Source organism: Sturnus vulgaris, chromosome 5 (genome assembly GCF_052056855.1).
Source record: "Sturnus vulgaris isolate bStuVul1 chromosome 5, bStuVul1.hap1, whole genome shotgun sequence".
Lineage (NCBI taxonomy): Eukaryota > Metazoa > Chordata > Aves > Passeriformes > Sturnidae > Sturnus > Sturnus vulgaris.
The window spans coordinates 19,613,643-19,628,194 of record NC_142247.1 but is presented as its reverse complement, the minus strand read 5'-3'; the positions used below and the strand labels follow the sequence as shown (position 1 = coordinate 19,628,194).

Below are 14,552 nucleotides of genomic sequence, written 5' to 3'. Positions count from 1 at the left end.
ATGATCCTGTTGAGAAAACTTGCAATTTATTATTTCTCTGTTCTGTTTTGTAATACAGAATAATTAACAACAGTGAGATGTAAAAATCTATTTTGCATCTTAATAGGGCAGCTCATTTAAAAATAGCTCAATAGGCATGGCTTTTTCATATAGTCCCTTCCTCACCCTAGTGAAATTTTAGCTGAACAGTGAAGCCTGAGTTCTAGGAGGAACATGGTTTGCTCCTATCTCGATTAATTTCTTGAGCTCTACATATGATGAATTTAGGTTTAAACTGTTCACAGCTGAAAATATCTCATTTAAATGTAAGCTTGAATGCCAAACAACTGAAATTAACTTTTAATCTCTAAAGGACTTCAGGTGTATAGCCATGAAGTGTCATTAGAGCCTTTTACAACTTTATGAAATTTTTCTCCCCACAAGCCTCAGTGAGTTCCCTGGAGCCATGTTTGTATTCCCAGTTCACAGTTCAGGGTTTGCCTGGCATAAATATTCTAGAAGGTCAATTGAAAGCACGCAAGATTATGAAACATGCATTTTGATTGTCTAACAAGTTTGCTTGCATTTAAAACTCAAAATTGAAAAAAAAAAAATCCTTAAAACTTACATAAGAAAACAAGATACACCAGGAAAATCTGCCATCTGTAACCAATATCTCACAATGGCTCCCTCTTCCAATGTTAAAACAAAGCAATACAGAATTACTAATTTTTTTTTGACCTTTTTTTTTACACATAGTTTTTTTTTCTTTTAGACATATTTTGTTTTCTGTCTGTGGTGCAGTCTTGAACAAACTCAAGAATTTATTCCCCCTCTCTGTTTTCTTCTCTCTGTAGACCCTGGCTTATGGTGATATGAACCATGAATGGATAGGTAACGAATGGCTCCCCAGTCTGGGTTTACCCCAGTACCGAAGTTATTTTATGGAATGCCTGGTGGATGCGAGGATGTTGGACCACCTGACAAAGAAAGATCTGCGTGTGCACCTAAAAATGGTGGATAGTTTTCATCGGTATGTTGGCATAAAGGCTGAAACCTATAAAAATGCTTAGGTGTCTGCTCTAGTGCTCAGTGCTGCACAGAATAAAAACACTTTCTGTTGTTTTGGTGTGGGAAAACATAGAGAAAAGAGAGGGCTGACTGTCAGAAATCTGAATTGAGAGAGATTCCTTTCGTAATAACAACCACATTGCAATTATGTCTCTCAAAACCAAGATACTGGTACAGATAAATTTCGTAACAAGGAGGGAAACATTAATATATCAATAGACTCTTGACAATACAGAAACAGTAATAATTTAAGTGGTGTGAAGTATCAGAAAGTGTTAGACTAAGCTTCAAAGCCCTGAGATCTCATAATAATGAAAAGCTATTGTGTGTAACACATAAAAGCTGTTAACACTACAAGCAATTTGACAGTTGTTGGGTTACCTAGGGATATAGCTAGGAAGCTAAATTGGAAATATGGAAATAAAGGCATTTAAACTTCAGGGACAATGAGGTTTATGTGACAAGAAGTGGATTTCTTTTTAATATACTGTCTGATTTGTCACTTTTTTAAAGCCTGATTTGACAAAACATTTCACGGCTCACAAGGGCTGACCTTTTCTGAATACTACTTTTAATGCTTTGGGTTTCTTATGCTAAAACAGTTATTCAAACATACTAATTTTATTTTTTTCCATTTCATTCCTGAAGTCTGTGGAGTTTTTTTACTGGATTTGCTCTCTGTTCTCAAGATTTCCTACATGGGCACTGTGAAACACCTCATGTGAAGTGCAGGAAATACATCCTACATATGTTCCCATCTTCAGAATTATCTTTATTAACTCTGTAAATGTTTCTCTTTAAATAACAGAACAAGCTTGCAATATGGAATCATGTGTTTAAAGAGGTTGAATTATGATAGAAAAGAACTGGAAAAGCGAAGAGAAATGAGTCAGCATGAAATAAAAGGTGATAGTTCCTGGGAATGAATACTGGGAATGTTTCTTCTTTTGAAGCTTGACACTGTTAACCCATTGTCATGCCATTTTAGCAAAGCATTTAAGCATGTGCTTTAAGCAAAACTAACACAAGTCCATCTTTCTTTAGAACAAATTCTATCTCCTTAAATTAGGCACAGTTAAGTACTTTGCTAAATTGGGGCTGCAATTCTGAATGGTGGTTTGACACAATTTTGCTAAATTGAATTTTGGGTATGGATCTTATCTGAACCTCTTTCAGGTTCAGAAGCAGAAGGCCAGTGCACAGCTCAGTGGGATGTGCAGGGAACAACACTAAAAAATGGGAGCACTCAGGATCCTAACACTGTGCTCCAGCTTTTGAAAACTTTTGCCTTTGATTTCTTGCGTCAGAATGTGTAATAGAAAATGCTGCTTGGAGGGGTGACCACTGAGTCAGTTGATTGGTACATAAGAATAGTTCCTAACAAAACTGGCCTTATTAGGAGATTTCACAGCTGATTATGAAGAATTCTTTTTTTTCTGTGTAAAGCTCTCTAGAGCAGCTGCAGGCTCACTGCATGGTTCTTTTTATATGTAACAATTAGGGTGGTTGGGGTTTTTTCAACTATCAGAAATGAATTCCTTGATTCATTTGAGCTTTTCCAGCTCTAGTGACTACAGCAGTTAGCACTTCTCAAGTACAATACTGATTAGAAGTTGAAGGGCTGATTGAAAAGTTGAAGGGCTACAGTGACTGTGCATTTGCTCAAGGCAAATGATGGCATTTGCATTTACACTTATGCAAAGATTTTGCCTTGGATGTGCAGGCATCAGCGCCAGTCAGCCCAAGTGGGTCTAGCTGGAGACTGACACAGGGGAATTGGGTATTGGCCTCAAATTCTGGTGTGGCTTCAGTGTGGTTCCTGCTAGGACAAGGGTAATAGTTCATAGCCTCCTTCACCTTGCATCAGTCAGTTATTCATGGTCAAGGTGGGATGTGGTCTCTGCCTGCCACCATGTTTCAGCTTATCCTGACCCCAAAAAGCAAGATGCTCTCAGCCAGCTGATGGAGAAATTCTGCTCCCAGAACAGCCACAGCAGCTGGACTTGTAAACGTTCAGGAAGAAGCTTCATCATTTAGTAAAGGAAATTCAGTACTATGTCCCCCACTCTAAAGATTAGTATAAGTAACTTTTTAAAAATCTTACAGGCAGGGCAGGGTACTTTTTAAGAATAGTCAAATCCTCAAAAATGGTTTCCTATCTCAGCTTTATAATTGGTATGGACCCTAACAACTCTACCAGTTTTCTGTACTAAAAATAGTTTGTCCCTAAAATTGTGAACTAATCTTTTACTTTATGGCATATTAGTATTTGATATGTGCTGACACAACTCACAAAATGTTTAATACAAAACTCCCAAGTGAAGCCTGAGGAATGGATATTTTTCCTGTGCCTTTGCACTGTAAAATCTTGCCTAGAAATTGAAAAGGTATATATAGGTAATGTGAGGAATTGCAGTATGGAGATCCCCTCTGGAAGCACATTTCTCCTTTGGAAACATTATTACTTGAAGATAGTTAATCACATAGAGTATCTGAATAGGAAGTACTAAAACTATATGAATAGTGCTGGCATTCCTCATGTATGAAATAAAGCAGCAAGACATCCACAGTGCATGCACAGCTACACACATGCAGCTGTACAGTTTGGAAGTTATCAGGAGACTGACGTGGTGTAATGTCCTTACAGATGTGCTGGTATGGAGCAATGATCGAGTCATACGCTGGATACAAGCCATTGGCCTCCGAGAATATGCAAATAATATTCTAGAAAGTGGTGTACATGGTTCACTTATAGCACTGGATGAAAACTTTGACTACAGCAGTTTAGCTTTATTATTACAGATTCCAACACAAAACACACAGGCAAGTTTGCTTATGCTACTTCTGGTTAATCTGTACCCATTATTACCTTTTATTCATCTTCAACCATTTTAATTGTTTACTTTGGTATCTCTAGGCACGGCAGATCCTTGAGAGAGAATACAACAACCTTTTAGCACTAGGAACTGAAAGACGACTTGAGGAAGTAATTAATTTTATTTTCAGTATTTATAAAATATCACAGTAAAACATTAAAATTATATTAAATGCATGAAGACATGTTAATTTTCACATTGTTAAAAAGAGACAGTTACAACTTAAAAAAAAAAAAAAATTAGGGATACCCATCAAGGTTTTTAAAGTAACCTCAGTTTGGCTACATATTTGTGTCATCTTGGATGCTAAATTTGACACTGCACTCTTACTTTAAGATGAACATTTTCCAGAGAGGAAACATGCAGAATGGAGCAGAAGTTTTGCCTGTGCCGTCTATCCTTTAGGACACTTAAACCTTTTATAAAAATAAAGACGAAAAGTAGATTTTAGCTTCATTCTTTATGGCTTTTTTTTCCTTAAAGTTCTTCAAAGTTAATAAATACTAATTGAGTATGATTTGCGATAGTTATCTGGAAAGAGGAGTCTCAAATCCAACTAAGGAAATTATTTATCTTAACATAAGAGTCCAGTGCAAAAATGTTTGTCTTAGACTTCTGCATATGAGGAGAAAAAAAAAATTTAAGGACTTGCTGAAAATGTCATTTGCGTATGAATTCTGTGCATGCCACATGAGTGTTTAATCCTTTTTTAGTACTTTATGTAATGCAATAATAATGCATATTAACCTCCTAATACATTAACAAACCTCTTTCTGTCACTGTGTAAGGAAGCTTTACTTTAGCCGATATTATATCTTGACTATACCGAGCCAAAGATTTAAGAAGAGTTTTCCACCGCAGCATTTAATATCTCTAAAGCTTTTACTTTTACAAGCATGTCTCAAACACGTTACAGTGACTGGATGCAGTGCAAGAGAGCAGGGTAGTTGTCACAGAATACACTTGGCAGTGGTAGAGACAGCACGCAGCAGGATAGCTAATCAAGGAGTTTCATTTTGCTTTATCGAATACAACTGTGTGTTGACAGAGCGACGACAAGAACTTCAGGCGCGGTCCGTCGTGGCGGCGGCAGTTCCCCCCGCGGGAGGTCCACGGGATCAGCATGATGCCCGGCGCCTCGGAAACGCTGCCCGCCGGCTTCCGCCTCACCACCACGTCAGGGCAGTCGCGCAAGATGGGCAGTGACGGTAGGAGCTCCCTCCGGCACCTCTCTTGGAAAGCACGAGCCCGCCCTAGCATGCCAAGCTCGCTTTTCGTGCACGTCTGTCTCGCACCACAACAATCGTGTTCATTTAACTAGGATGAACCGAGTCCGGGAGAGTTGAATTAGGGAATGGAAAAACACTGACTTGGCAGAGTATTGGTTTTTTCAGGTTTGCTTCAGACTGACAGGGTTTATTTAAAATACAAAAAAATAGCCATCTCACTATCCTACAGCTGTAAAGGAAACAATCAGAAGGACAGCAATTTATTTACTAACTTTCAACTGAGACTGAATATAATATCTAAGTAAATTTTTCATCCTATCAACCTCTCTAGCAGGTGGGGTATGCTTTATAGAATGCAATTAGAAAGGGCTATCATCTTTATTTTCCTATTTTACTTTCAGACTAAATAGCTTAGCCTTGACCATCAAATAACTGAAGTTGCTGACAGTCATAGCAGATGAGTAGTTAGCAAATGCTGAAATTCAGGCACTGAGTTACTACATACCAGTCTTAATTTTCGCTGGAAATCTTTTGATTTCCAAAAGATACACTAACTCAGAAATGAGTGGAAAATTAACAAGCAGATCGTAAAATTTAAAAATCATTGTAAAAGAGCAGGGAGAGGAAAGAAATTCCATCACAGCTGTTCCTTCAGGTATGTGGAAGATAAAGCCAAGTATACCTGCCTGAAGTTCTGAGAAATACTAGTAGACAGACTGCCCCATTTAAAATATTCCCATTTATTTCATAATTTAGGATGAAATAAATAATAGACAGGATTTTGGTTTACAAATAGACTTATCTCAAAGTAATTGAATACATTGACTTGTAGAGATCACATCCTGTAACTTGATAATGAACTTAGTATGACGGTATTGCTACCTAAATTCCTTTAAAGTTTCTCACCTTTAAAAACAGTAGTTTATAGTTGCCGTTACAGATGGAATAATTTACTGATTGCATCACTGAATTCCATTGACTCCTAACTTCCATGGCATTTCCATAAGCCACATTACTGTAGTATATAAGAACCTTATAAACACTATAAACCATGGATTTCATCATCTCTTCATGGTATGATGTAGAAGATGATATTCCCATTTTGCAGATGTGGAACTAAGGCACTAGGCAGATTTAGTGATTTACTTGAGGTCTTCCAAGTTAATTCTTGAGCCAGGTAGACTGAACTCAGTAGACTTAAAGGGAAGTAATTTCAAAGACCTAAATCTTCATCCAGGATTTGGCTTCCTATCTCCCAGCAGTACGACCACAATAGTATTTAAGCAGCATGACAGGTTAGCATTAGAACTTACAACAAAATAAAGACAAAACTGAATTTTAAACTGTATTCATTTTAGACAGATTCCAACAGTACATCAGCTGTGAAGAAGTGCTGAGTTTTGAACTAGACCGAGCCCAGATCACATTAGAGAAAGTCACAGAGCAATTTAACAGCCATCCTTCCAGTAGTAAACAGATATATTTTACTGATGATTCTAAAGAGGTTCTGGTTTCTTTCCTTTTTTCTTTTCTTCCCAATTTGCAGTTGCTTCATCACGACTGCAGAGGTTAGACAGCTCAACAGTTCGCACATACTCATGCTGACAAGGCCTAGCAGAGAAGCCAGCACTGAATTGTTGTGAGTATTCTGATGGGGCCACCGTGAAAGCTCTTTATACCTGTACACTGCACCCCACATTATCCAAGCACGAACCAGCATGGAGCAGAGGACATAACTAAGGACTCACTAGGGTGGCCATTTGGTCATGACAACAGTCTTAAGCTCAGTCCAGAGGACACTACCAACCATATTTTGGGGAGAAGGCACAGGGAATGAACTTACTTTATGAGAACTTGAAAGATTTCTACTAGGAGCTGGAATGGGGGGCAATGCTACTAAAGCAGAAGAGATGTACTCTTTTGGTTTGTTTTGTTTTAATTAAAGCTATGACTCAATTTAGAACATCAGGTAGCTGTATAAAATTAGAACAAGCCTTACCCATACAGAAAATATTGAAAATTTATCTATTACAGAGATTCCTGCACTTCTCAAATCATTCAGAATTGACAAAGAAAGGATAATCTGAGCCAGATGTAACTTTGGATCAAATTTAGTATTGGAATTCATGTTAAATTTTTCACCATATATCTTTTAAATGTGGTTATGAATATCACAGAGTCACTATTCCAGAGTTCTGTAAAAATACAGTTTTCTATTTTATCTCAGCTTTTGAAAAAAATACACACATGACAAGTACTTATATCAGTATGGCACCATTTTATTTTCTAGTATTTTCTAGCTAGTATTTTCTCAGTAAAACAGTTTCCACTTAATTTCTTGGGAAATTGCAAGGCAGCTGGAAAAAATATTTGAATATCACCAAAACCTCATCAGGCATCAAAAATGCTTCAATAGCTGTTGCATATTATAGGCAAGACATGCAAGGATCTGCAAGCAAGTTGTTGGTTTTTTGTTTTGATTCCCGAGACTGGTACAGACTTGGGGTTATCGAGATTTTACAAACTCTGTGTAGGTTCAAAATGTGCTTACGAATAGCAAATGTTAACAGTGGGAAATGTAGATTGCTCAGGATCCTCCTGATGACATGAGCCTTACTTCACAGATCTTCGAAAGATTGCAAGAGCATAAAATTTTATTCTTAGTAAAAAAGGGAACTTTTTGAGCCACCCCTGAAAAAATAAGCTTGAGGGGGGTCTGTTTATTTGTTGGGGTTTTTTGCTTTGGTTTTTCTGAAAAAGCAAAGTTTACCAGCTGATTCTAGAAAGATGATGATGAAGCACATAAACTATAGAAATCTTTTTATATGTGTGCATGTATAGATTCAAGCATGGTATTGCATCAGTAAAGTCAGTGACAGGACTCTCACAGTGTTCAGTGGTGACAGAAACTGAAGGCAGAGATATGAATCTTCTCTCCTATGTGCTTCAGAATTGCAATGTTGGAAGCAATAAAGCATGACCAAGAAGTTTAATCACCAAGATATCTCTTAGGCCAACAGTAATGGGCCAGGCACTTGAGGTGAGGCTTGAAGAGCATAACAAAGGCAGAAATGGAAAACTGATATGCTAACAAAAATTAATTTAAGATCCCAAACAATTTATTCCCACTATATTAAAATTATATAAAAAGTAGCAAATCACAAACAAAAGTAAAGTAGCAGACTTTTTTGGCACTATATATGTATGGAAGGTACGTATTTTGAGCAAAAAGATGTGTATATGAACTTATGCAAGCTATGCAAGTTAACTTCAATTTCTGTTGGAATATTAGCAGTGTTTCAAGGATCAGTGGTATGTATCAAATCAGTACTTGCTGCTTGTCCACTATTCTGCCAATTACATCCCAATCTTAAATGAGTGGTCTATAAGGATATCAAATTTGCATCTACACTGTAAAGGCTAATACACGAGGTTAACTGACAGTAATATACTACTATTTCTCTTCTCACTTACCATATACTCCTTGTAGAGAAGGAACAAGATGGTGTGAACCAGAACTTTAGTATCTGCACTTTCTGTATGGGCAATTTCAAAATGCCATGCAGGTTAGAAACCAAAAAGCAAGTTAAAGTAACTTTGGATTCCAGTACATTATACTGAAAGTCAAAACAACACCCCACATCTCCCCCTCCCAAAAAAACCCAAAAACCAATGGGAAAAATCCCAACAATGATAAAAACAAAACAAAACAAAACAAAAACATGAAGGGAAAATATTTCCTTTACTATTATATCAAACTTGAAAATTTAAATAAATTGCCTGAAACTCAAGAATTAATGCATAAACAGAAACTGCCCATAGAGGGGGATATGAGAAGGGCAACAGAGGAGTTTTGAGAATTTTATCAGCACAGTTCCTGAGTAACGGTTTCTTCATGGAAGGAGCTGATTGATACTTGGACAAAAGGGAACATCATTTATGACAACACGCCCCCTGAAATTTTCCAGATCCAGCTTAGGCTGAGACCCAGGCTCTTTTAGCACCTTGCCTAGACTACATCAGCAGCTGTGATACTCTGGTGAAGTATCTCCATGCACAGAACCAGGAACTAAGCAGTAGAGAGGAGGGATAGCTGGACAAGCTGCCACACAATAGCAAGATAAGGGAGTTTTTCCTATAGTAAAGGACATGCCTACAGAGAGCAGGCCTAAAAGAAAGCAGCAAACAGATTGCACATGGAACAAATGCAGACGGCCTCTGATCACAGCAGGCTGTAGATTCTTGCATTTTGCTACTCTTCTGAGAGTAAGAGACATTCTCTTACAGAGATTGTCAAAGACTTGTATTTCAAAGCAGTTTATGCCAACAACATCAGTTTGGTACAACCTTCCAGTGTCTTTATAGTGTTTCTTCACAGCACCTGTATCCCATTCATATGCTTTCAAATTGCATTTCAGATGGTTTTTTTGGAACATTTGTTGAAACCACAATGAGCTGTCAGAAACCATGATCAGACATTCTCAGAACATTTATATAAGCATACTCCGCACAGGCCTGTTTTAGTGCAGAAATTTAGTTTAGTTTAGTTTCAATATCAGAAATTTAAGAACAATTAAGGCTGCTGGTCATTTAATGTTGCAAAGAGTTTACTACAGAGCACAAGGGACCCATCAGGCTTTCTGCTTGGTGGCTACATGTGGTGGCCCAGCTGAGTAGCTGCAATGCCTTTACACAGCCAGTGGGATTTGGCACTCACATTATCCAAGTTTTCCCAACACTTTTAACTTCTAAAACATTTGTCATTGCCAAGTCAGAAGGGTCATTCAGGACAGATTTCTTCCCACAGGCTGAAGCAATAGAACATATTTCTTTTTTCTAATGAAATACTAAAGGAGATTTGGCAAAATCAGTTATGTGCTTTACCAGTGAAAGCTTCCAAAGAGGGTTTGTAAAGACAAATGGAGAAGCAGCATTCAAAAAAGATGTGAATGATAACCTGGAAGCAGCTGGTCCATAGCAAAGAAACCATCAGGGTGAAAAAGGTAAATGCTGTCAAGTTGCAGTGAACTAGGAAGAAGAACCACAAAGTACAACAGCAAGGTCTGTACATGGAAAATGTGTGTTTAGCCTTGTGCTGAACAGGCAAAGGTCTCCAGATGCAGGAAACTAACCCCAGCGCTGAACCAAAACAGAGGGAAAACAACTGTAAAATTAATGTAAGCAGCAGTCTGCGTTGACTGAGGACAATTAGTGAAACATTAAATGAATTTATGTTGCAATTCTAAAATTAAACAAATGCATGCCTCCCAGGAATATTCAAAACTCATGTTTTAGTAACTTAGTTACTAAATAACTTACTAGTGCTATATTTTCTGTTGTCGTTGCACTTTAGACTGAATTAGAATCATAGAATCTTGCTAATCCATGTTTATTTTTTTCTCTTAGATGTCATCTCTTTCTTCTATTTTGCCTGAAGTGCACTACCACTACTTAGGAAAAGAGCATTAAAACTCTCTGCAAGAACAGGTTAATAGGGAAGAGAACACATAAGGTTTATCATACAAACAGATATGATGTTCCTTTCATGTATTGGTTAGTTTAAAACAATAATAAAAATACCTAAATTACTAAAAAAAACCAAACAAAACCAATCAGAAAAACAAAATAATCTCCCCCTTTTCTCTTAGCATCTCTGTCATCAAAAATTTGACAGTAGTGCACATCCAAAGCTTTTATCAAATGAAGCCACTCATCTTTACATTGTTACATCTGTTTTATTGTAAAATACTAGACATTTACGTATTTACTGTGTACGTATTTATTTTAAAATGTGTAAGTCTTATGTAAATGGATATAAATATGATTTTTTAAAAATAAAATCTATGGTACATGGGGTCTCAGTGCAAACATTTGACAATACAGTGTCAATAATACTGTTTGTATCTTTCCATTCCACCATTTTTACAGTTTTTGGATTGTAACAGTCAAATGAATATGTTTAGCAGAGTTAGAAGCTTCAACATGTTCCTACTGAGAAAAATCTGTCAATATTTAAAGCTGAACACCTGCCTCTGATGATGTATAATAGAATGACATAACCTGGAACTGAAGCCAAAATGGACCTCTAAAGACAAAATGGAAATGTCAGGTATCTACAGAGAAACATCATGATGGCTCATCTCTTTAAAACAAAAAATAAACCCAGAAAAACTGTTTATAAAAAAATTAAAAAGCAATTTAATAAAACATGATTTGTACAAAAAAACCAAAAACTTTCTTCTATGTTACCTGCGGACCAAGAAGAATCTTGCTTTACCAAGAGCCACCTTTTCGTTCCAGGATCTTCCAACACCAGCCAGCATTGGAAAAGTAAATCAAATATTCGCATAGAATCAGATTCTTGTTTCCAGATATATTCAGCAAAGAAAAAAAAAGAAAAAAGAAGCCAACCCCCACCATTTCTTCATTCTAACAGGGCATTAGACAGGCTCTTGTCTAACGTTATGCTTTTAGCCAAGATGGCCTTGCTGAGACTTCACAGAAGTCAGTTTTATCAGAGGAAATAACTGAAAGACAGAGTGATTAATATATAGTGTATAAAAGTTTAGAAGAGCAACTATTACCTGCTGTGGCTTTATTTGGTGGTGTTATTGTTGTTTATTCTTTGTTTAAATGGGAAGTTTCAAAGTAAGACCTACTTAATAGTCATTTACCTATTTGCTATTTTTCTGCTGCTTGATCTTAGCTCAAGACCTGTCTTTTAGTTATTTCTTTTAGCAGTTTGATCTGCAATGTTTGCACGTACATAAACATTTGTTTTGTCTATTTTTATTTGGCAAACTTCGGTCAATCAGATGGTGAAAGATTTTTCTCCCCCAATGTCAATAAAAAAAAGAATTCAGTGCTATTCGTGTTCATAAGTCTATTAAGTTTGGTACGTAGTAACATAAAGTTTGGAAACCAGATGCTTCTTACAGCTAAGCATAAGCACGTTTTGGCACTAACTGGGACGAGTTACAATGGAGTTACTGGTGAGAATCTGCCACGAGAGGGAGCACAGATCTTGCTGATGGGTGCCAAGTGCTGGCAGGGTTCTAGCACACAACTGCAGAAAGTCAGGGCTCCTGTACGCACAGTTCCTTGACCAACATTCTTCTCCTCCCTCAGTCTCCTTTTGGATTATTTTAGTGCAGAATGTCACAAAGTAAAGCAATGCAAACACTGTCACTGTCAGTGGCAGCACTATCATGTCAATACATGTTCCCTCATAAACACCAGCTCTTCTTTCACAGAATTCCTTTTGCAGCCCACACTAAAATTTAGGGGCCAAAGAGGAATGAAGTATGTTGGGGAAAAGAATGAGCCAGATTTTATGACCAGTGCAGAAGTTGCCATGCCCCATGAATACAGCACCTGCAAATTATATTTTTCACAGTGGAAGAAAACAGACCAGAAGAATTTAAAATAGTATTATTGTGACTTCAGTTTTGATTTAAGGATAACATATCAAGTCTCCTAATTCATCCCTGTCTCCCTCACACAAGGTGAAGCTCTGCCCTCTACACCTGTGAAACTGTGGTTATGCTAAATGTTGCCTATTTGACTCTAATTCTGTCAGTACACTGAGAACTACTATAGCTGCCTCTTCTAGCCAAAATTCAGTAACTCACTGACCATTCAAATCGTCCCAATTGCTGCTTCTCTCTAAAAACAAAATTAAGAAAATTACTGCAAAAGGCTCCTCTGGAAAACAAAAGTAATATCCATGAAACAATGAATTCGCCATACTGTATTGCTGCAATAAGGTGCCTTTCTTTGTCTGGGTTTTCTGAATGTTGATACATGAGACATTTGGCATTTCTGGAATTCTCTGGAATTTACCAGTGTGGTAGTACAGTGAACACACCTGAATGCTCTGTCCTCTTTTAAAATACAAGTCTTGATCTGAGTGACTTCTACCAAAACAGAGAGAAAGGGGGGAAAAAAAAAACCGCAAGATTTTTTGTTAAAAAGAGAACACTAAAAAAACCCCCCCAAAAAAACCCCAAACAAACAAACCCCAAAAAACCCAAAAAACAGCTCAGGATTCCTCAGAAGTTATTACAAATACCTTAAGAATATTGCTTATTGAAGCTCCTCATAAACAATTCACAGGAAAGGTAATTGTTTCTTGCTAATATTAATGTAAGCACATAGCCATTCAGAAAGGTAAGTGCATGCCTAAATATCAATTATTAATGCTGTTGGGGTTTTGTGGGGTTTTTTTCACCTCCTTAAAAGAAGAGACCCAAACTAGAAAGCAGTTTATTTTCCCTTACAAACTGGTGTAGGAGCATGAGCTATCATTGGGAAAATTATGCAAGACCTAGGAAATCAATTCTCTTCTCCTACACGCATTGCAGGATCTCTTCAGCAGAGTTTTTGCTCTTACTAATTAGTTCCCCTCCCCTGCTCTTGCAATTACATGACGACTGCAGCCAAGGTAACGACAGCAACCGTACACAATATCTTACCTTCAATTGTAAAAGTAACGACCACATACCTTGTGAATGTGCCAGTTTCTCTCTGGTAAGACCTTTGTAGGTCTCACTCATTTTAACAAAAACACTCCACTGACAACTCCCAAAAATTCCCTCGCGCTCTGTACTGTTCAGCACGGGTTGCTAAGTTGTAGCATTGTGAAATGGAAAAAGTCTCTGCAAGTCAGTCCATTATTTGGTGTGGGCCTCCTGTTAAAGCCTTTCTATTTGAATAATTCATCCAGAAGATAATAGTATCTTAAACTAACTGCCACTTCTGTAAGAAGTACTTCATGAAAGTTGTAAGGACATCTCTGGAGAGCAAAATTATTCCCACTTTGAAATCTCCAACTTGTATATTTAGCATATATAAAGCATCATTAGCCTTTACTCAGTCTTTGCATGTTTTATTCCCTCTTCAGATGGTGATTTTCAACTGAAGTGAATAGCTGAGAGGGAGGGGGGCACCTTATGCAATGATTTAACAAAGAACAAGGACAGCACAGGCTCAAACTGGGCTGTTTTAGCATGACTGTATGACCTGGTTGGTTCAACATGACTGGCCCAGCTGTCTGCAATCCCTAGTGAAAAAACACACGGACATTTTATTTAGTTCTTATGTAACTGGCAGAGCTCACCAACTCCACAAAAGTGTCACAGGCACAAGGCACCACCAGGGTATGACTCACGTTAAGTGGAACCTATCACCTTTTAGTTCCTACATCAATCTGTCGGTTTACTTCTCCACTTTACAGGGATATCATCCTTACCTCTATCCACCACCACATAGCAGTATTTCTGGACCCTTCTGAGGACCTTTCTTATACAACATCATCTGAATTTGTCTGTTACTTACTGTTTCTTTCTCTGGTAAGCATTGCTGAGTTTGAGCAACTTTTCTGCTTTTATACTTTTCT

At 37.4% G+C, this 14,552-nt stretch overlaps 1 protein-coding gene across 11 annotated transcripts in view; it reads left to right on the top strand.

The window, feature by feature from the left end:
• The window catches only part of PPFIA2 (PPFI scaffold protein A2), a 281,559-nt gene extending 269,536 nt beyond the window's left edge, over positions 1 to 12,023 (top strand). For all 11 annotated transcript variants that reach the window (XM_088164997.1, XM_088164999.1, XM_088164996.1 and 8 more), the window contains 7 exons: positions 837 to 1,012; positions 1,859 to 1,956; positions 3,698 to 3,873; positions 3,968 to 4,036; positions 4,975 to 5,134; positions 6,702 to 6,794; positions 10,562 to 12,023. In XM_088164997.1, the coding sequence (XP_088021123.1) occupies positions 837 to 1,012; positions 1,859 to 1,956; positions 3,698 to 3,873; positions 3,968 to 4,036; positions 4,975 to 5,134; positions 6,702 to 6,760 (738 nt within the window). In that variant the 3' untranslated portion in view covers positions 6,761 to 6,794; positions 10,562 to 12,023. The remainder of the gene's footprint in view (positions 1 to 836; positions 1,013 to 1,858; positions 1,957 to 3,697; positions 3,874 to 3,967; positions 4,037 to 4,974; positions 5,135 to 6,701; positions 6,795 to 10,561) is intronic.
• The last annotated feature ends 2,529 nt before the right edge of the window (positions 12,024 to 14,552 follow it).